General features: G+C 38.6%; 1 protein-coding gene across 1 annotated transcript; it reads right to left on the bottom strand.

Annotated features, from left to right (window-relative positions):
• Nucleotides 1-4,544: 4,544 nt before the first annotated feature.
• LOC108665141 lies at nucleotides 4,545-6,324 on the bottom strand. The gene is made up of 4 exons (XM_018151867.2): nucleotides 5,991-6,324; nucleotides 5,700-5,867; nucleotides 5,335-5,517; nucleotides 4,545-5,180 (listed from the first exon to the last, which is right to left on the bottom strand). Exons 1-4 carry the CDS (start codon nucleotides 6,253-6,255, stop codon nucleotides 4,918-4,920), a joined length of 879 nt encoding a protein of 292 aa, XP_018007356.1. The 5' UTR covers nucleotides 6,256-6,324; the 3' UTR covers nucleotides 4,545-4,917.
• Between the last annotated feature and the right edge of the window lie 309 nt (nucleotides 6,325-6,633).

The following is a 6,633-nucleotide window of genomic DNA, read 5'->3' as shown; positions in this document are numbered from 1 at the left end:
TCTGTTTTTAGCAGCCTTAATCTGATAAAAAAACATCAGAGCGGCAAGTTTTGTGCCTCGCATATTGCAAAACAGCGTGAGGACGGTTAAAAAGTTGAGTTCGGTCAGAAAATTTATTTTTCCAGCGATGTCATTAAGATTCACTGGAACTTTTTCGCTGAAGTGCTGACACCGTTGAAATCAGTTCAACAATCTTCGTCCTATCTCATTGCTATAGCGTTACGCATGAAAATTTAATTAAGTTAAATAAGGTTTACAATTATTTTATGTCATTTAATTCGGCCGACATAAATACGGGCCTATAACAGTACGGCTATCATACATTTTTTTCGCTCATTAATTGCAACAAAAAATGACTGCGCAAACAACAAAAAGAGAAGTAACACTAATTAAGAAAGTCGTGATCTCGAATAACATGATCTCCCAAATTCACGCTTTCTCTCTACATCAAGATACTCTATGCCCACGTACTTCGTGTTCAACATGCTCGAAAATATTAATAACAAGGTTTATTATTGCATCACAGGCAAGAAGTTACCAAATATTTAGCGCTAACAGTCGTTTCGAAGCAGTCGAGAAAGAACTTTTGCAGATTTTGATAAAAACTATATATGGCAAATACAACACTGTTCATGCGTTTCACAATATTCATAATATTTTCTTAGGCAAAAAGAAAAAACAATAATTACAATTATTTATACCGAGGTGTGACTCTTTCAACAAATATGTGGGAAACTAACACATGATATAAGTTGTGCAACTGAACTGCACCAATAACCTGGTTGCGGCGCTATTGGATTGATATGTAACGCGGAAAAATTAAAAACATTCAAAATTTCGTTTTAAAGAATGAAAAAATAAATTTTAATGCGTAAAATTATTTTGAATTTAAATTATTTTACAGTTCTATGGCTTTAGTCATGGAATTAAATTCATCTTCATCTCCTGGAGAATGAAATGAGTAAATGACACATCTAACGGATTATCAAATGAGAGTTAAATATTGAGTTATGTGCAACTAAGTGTAGCTGACTTAAGGGTTTTAAGACAGCGAGTAGCCTCAGGCACAAATATACGTTTGGATGAATAATTTAAGTATGATTTTGTATTGGTAACTAAAACTTAAATTTAAAAGAGGTAAAATTTTTCCCTATTTCAAGCGAGAGTAAAATGGGGGTCCTATATGTCTTATGTAAAATATGGGTTTGAAGGTGTTTTTACTTAATTATAACACATATGTAAAATTTATTGCAAATAACGGTATCAGAAATTGCGGGAATAATGGGGCTTCAAATAGTAAGAATCATGAAGCCTGGAAAATACAGGACTAGCCCGCGATTATATGATATTATTTGGTGCCTGAATAAAATGATGAATAGATGTGTGCAGGTGTTTGGTCGTATATAAATGTGATCAATTTATCCAGCACACATTTGCTCATGTCGGCAGGCAAATGACATTTGATTTGACAAATGACTGATAATCACACAGTAAGTAAGTGCCATAATGGAACGAGCCAAGTTTTATTTCTGGATGAATAATGTTCTCCAGATTTATATTCTTTCCTGTCCAACTGTCGGGCATTCGTGGCCATTTATTAATTTTATTTAGTGGCATGTATGCAAACAGCCATTTTGTATATTCTTGAAAACTTGCATAGAAATCAGCCAAAATAAATTAAATTGTATGCTAAATTCTTTGGTAAAAGTAAAATTATGATGTAATTTTAATTGATATTCAAAGAGACTTATTAGTATCAAAATTGTTTGTGGCCATTACATAACACCTTCAAAAGAAATGGTTCATAAGGACAAACACAAATAAATTTAAAATTATACCCATCATTAGACGCAACACTTCCGACATCTTCTTAGACAACACCCACCATCCATACGCGAACAAAGGAACAGTTTTAGGTTTACACTTCACTACACTTCAGCTCACAGTGGATAAAATAAGGGCAATGATCCTCACCAATCTACACAAAATACAGAGATTTTATCACCTCCCATCCAACATAAAACGCACTTTATACCTCTCCTTCGTCAGATCATCCTTCATTAACCCCCAATTGCTTTACACCCCCAACTAAAATCGTCCACATCCAAACTGCAGACAGGTAAAAAAAAACAAAGCCTCCGATTCATTAGAAAGACACACTGGTCCGACTTCACATCCTCCCAAACACTACACGAACAATGCGACATTCCCACAATAAACACGGTCCTTCACCAAAAAGCACGCAAAACTTGGTCCACCATCAAAACATATGATCCCATACTGCTGTATCAACTCACATTTCCTCCAAACGCCATAGCGAGGCAGCACCGGCTATTCAAAAGCTCTAAATTACACGCGCTAGCTCCCCCACCACCACCACCCCTGTACAATTAACTAAACAGAGGACCGTGCCACGCCCGGGCGGCAGTTGTTCCCATCAAATCTGGATGTTGCTGGTCCCATAACAACCCACATCAACCTAAACACTACTACGCGTACGGACTGACGCAACTCCCCGGAGTGACACATGTAAAGATGAGACAGAGGAACTACCGAAAGTCAAGTAATGCCTGACAAAATCCTTCCTCCGAGTCCCGAGCCACTCACCATCCTCAACATCATCATCACCATAGTTATCATATCCGTCGTAATCATATCATCCCTTAAGAAAAAAATGCGAGGCCGCATGTAAAATACTGTAAATAAAGAACCACCACCTCTGCATCACCCACCTGCCTAAACCATCCAAAGCCCTGACGGGTTCCCCCCCTTCCAACCAACCCCAAACAGACCTCACTCACCTACAACCCACCCAATCATGCGCGATGCGCCTTTCAATCTCCTACTGTCCTTTCCATTTCCCTTTCTTCTTTCGGACCACCCTGCGCCAACTCTTGTTCTTTCCACTCTTACCTAATGGAAGGGTTACAAAAAGTGGGACCGTAACAAGATGTAACGTACAGTGGTGGCGATCATTACACTCTAAGCTATTCGCTAGCTCTCTCCGTTTGAGACACAACATTCATCGTCATTCAAGACACAACACTCGCAGCCATTCGTGATACAACACACATCGTCATTCACGGCACAACACATATTGCCATTCGTGCCACAACACTCCTCGTTATCCATCCCACTTTCGATACTCTCCGTCTTCATGTTTTTTTTCCACGATGCTTTCATCATGGCTGAGTTTCATGATACTTTCGATACTACTCTACGCACATACTCTACGCTTGAATCGGATCACAAGCCATCGGTGCTGCCCAAAATTTCATCGGCATCATGCATCAATTAATTGGTGCTCCACGCATCAATAACTTTTACCAGCCATGACCAGGAAAATGGTGGTGGCTACAACTACCTCAATCAATTGAAACTGTTTAATGCTCGACCCCCGAATGTGTTATTATAACTGCTCCTCAGGCGCACGCACATAAAATTTCGTATGAACCATGTAAGGCCTTCAACGCATTGACAGACGTCCGCGAAAATGTTTCAGGAACACGAAATAATTGCATTCAGCGATCACTATATAAATTTAGGCGAATAACTGGATTAAATTAGTACATCGCCATTTTCAAAGTTGTACTTAGCACGATGCTCAAATCTCAGAATTTGACATTTGAGCTGTATTGGACTTGTTGTGTTCCAAGAATAGATTTGACGGAATTTACGAAATTAAACCCTGTTCATCGACGATTATCATTCGTACTCATGGTTCGATCGTAAACAAACAGACTTTAAAATCCACGGTGATTTTTAAACTAATAACCAATAGATTATAACCAATAGCTTTCCAGCGAAACATGATTTGCCTGGCTTGCCGATAGTATTTCTTTCTGCAATAAATACTTCGCCCTCGAGTCCCTCGATCACCTCTCGTATCACTCTCCATTTTCTAAACTGGCTCTCCGATAACACTTAACCCACTAATGTTTCCAATCACGTCCCGGTACATTCATATAATGCCCGTTTAATGTTTTACCTGCACATTTGAGCATAACTGAACAATCAACAAGGGAATTTCATTGAAGAATCTTCAGAAGTGTGGATCACGTGAAAAATCAATCGTTACTGGGAAGGTAGAATAAAAACCGAACGGAATGACTTCCATGTCATGGCACATTAAACAGACGACAACTATATCTAGAACTTATTTATTATCTATCTATCTAACTTATCTATCTATTAGAAATTATCTAGGCCCAGTGGTTAAAGTTCAGAGTACCAAGATTGGTGCAGAGAGGCGCGGGTTCGATCCCAGCTCTGTGCGCCATTTTCTGGTCAGAATCGGCAAGGAGGCCGGGCGGTTAAGCATAGCAGAATTGTAGCAGTGAGTTGCGAGTTCGAGACCGCAAAATGCTGTGAATGTTCTGCGATGTTAAGAATCGGCGACAGGCCTACGGCCTAATAACGCTGAAACCGCTATTACTATTATCTTAATAAATAACGCGATCGACTATCGGTCTTCACTGTTAAAATGCGGAAACACAACCGATGGACGATCTCAGCAATGACTCCATCAGAAATATTATAGGATATTAAAGAATAAGGATTGTCAAATGTATATAGAAATTATTCTAGCTTGATTGGTACAAAAATAATCATTACCTAAAACGTTTAGCAGATATATAAAATAATCGGTCGTCAATTCGTGAGTCAAATCGTATGAACAAATCGACGCGGTCGTTTTAAAATACTCACACATGGCGCCTTTTTTAAAACCAACATAAGAACACCAACCAGAAATTTCAGCTACAACTATTCAATACATTTCACTACTTACTGTTTTCATCACCGCTGCTTCATATTATTTTTATCAACATGACTTGTCCAGCTTTAAAATTATTGTGGGGACATCACGAAGTCTTCGTCGTCGCCGCAAACTAGATACTCGAAGACTAAAAAATAATTTTAAAACAGACATAGTCCAGGAAACTTTTGGTTTGCCATTTCCATTATGTTGAAAAAATCACCCTGGCACAAGGCAAAGGCCTTTGCCGATGAATTTTTAATTGGGACGACGTAATTAAACGCTTTGTAAACAAGGCCGATTTGTAGCCGTAGGCGACCGGAAATATTTCCCAGGTTCACGGCGTGCAGCTCAAATGATTGTCTGATTTGTTGACTCTTGTAGTCAGCGTCGACAAAATTGAAGAATATTCCCGGATAAGAAACTGTAAGAAAAAATAAATAAATAAATTTCGAGTACTTTTAGAAGTGTATGTTCGTTAATTAAGGCTGGGTTAATAGAACAGGATAGAAATAATTTTACCTCACGAAGTTCTGGATGTTCGGTTTATTAAAACACATACTGAGAGCTGAACTGACCGTCTCTAGAAGCGACCAGTCCCACCATGTGACTGCCCAGGACTGTCCAGATGCTAGAATCCCGCCACTGATGCGCCAGTTGGTAAAAGTCCTTGCGATCACAAAACTCGACAGCTTCAACATACGTCATTTCATGAGGACTTAAGAAGTAAAATACTTCCCCCCAAAAGCTTCCTTCATCAACTGAAAATAGTCGTAGAGAAATCATGAGTGGTCAAATGCATCTGAAACAAAAGCTGTTCCAAATTGTTCAGAATAACAGAGGAAAAGATATTTCCAAATATAAACACATCAGACATCACTGTAAATAATATTAAAGAAACACTGATCGGGATTATAGAACTAGCTTCAACAGACTAACGCACCGATGGATTTCTTCAGGTAGATGAGCGACGAGGAGTGGTTGCAAGGCACGGCACCGAAGAAGGCTGGGGGATGTTCGAAGTGAAGACAGGAGTAGTAAAGATTGAGGTCTGCGGTGGTGAGAGCAACCATGCAGTGCAAGCTCTGGTCACAGTCAGAGACGCACTTCTCTGAAAACAGAGAATTGAACAGGAACTGTTAGAAAATTTACAGTAGCACGAATATCAACAATTTGAGAATAGAAAATATAATTTCAGCCGAATGTAGGATTCAGTGAACGAGAGCGCTATTACCTGGCGATGAGAGGTAAATGCCAGATGCATGCTTCGACGAAATGCCACTGCTTCTTAACACATCGAACCTTTCATTCTCAACAATGAGTGGGAAACTCGGTGAAGGCTGACGCCAAGAAGTAAATACGACATATAGAAGTAATAATCGAAGGCATTTTGTTAACAGTCCAAAAAATTTCTTAGTAAAAAATTTCAAAGGCAGAAACTTTCCGAGTGTAAAAACTGTAATTGTCAAATTAAAGAACACAACGATAATCGTTAGCATTTCAAACGATGTTCGCAATTGCTAATCCCGTTCCAGTAGATAAAAACGTAAAATTATTATGAAATTCTGTATAAATAAAACATTTAGTTAGAGACATTGAAAAAGTGAATAACGAAAAGATTTGAAGGCAACTAAGTATAGTCAAGCTAAAGCTCTTGACTGCCTCGTTTCAGGGTTTGTGAACACAAGTGGGCGCTGTAAGCAATAGATGATTATTCTGTCATGTGAACGTATATCGGTAACATCTTGCGTTTAATCTTGTACATGTCTATCGTGTCGTCATGTATATTGTCTATCGTGTTTAATCTTGTATATCTAGTCCACACTGCTGACCCTTTAGTTTCATATGATAATCAAATAACACTTCATTTACTTTAT

This window comes from Hyalella azteca, unplaced genomic scaffold (assembly GCF_000764305.2).
Source record: "Hyalella azteca isolate HAZT.00-mixed unplaced genomic scaffold, Hazt_2.0.2 contig3103, whole genome shotgun sequence".
Lineage (NCBI taxonomy): Eukaryota > Metazoa > Arthropoda > Malacostraca > Amphipoda > Hyalellidae > Hyalella > Hyalella azteca.
Note: the sequence above shows the minus strand (reverse complement) of the source record. Positions and strands in the feature narration are given on the sequence as shown.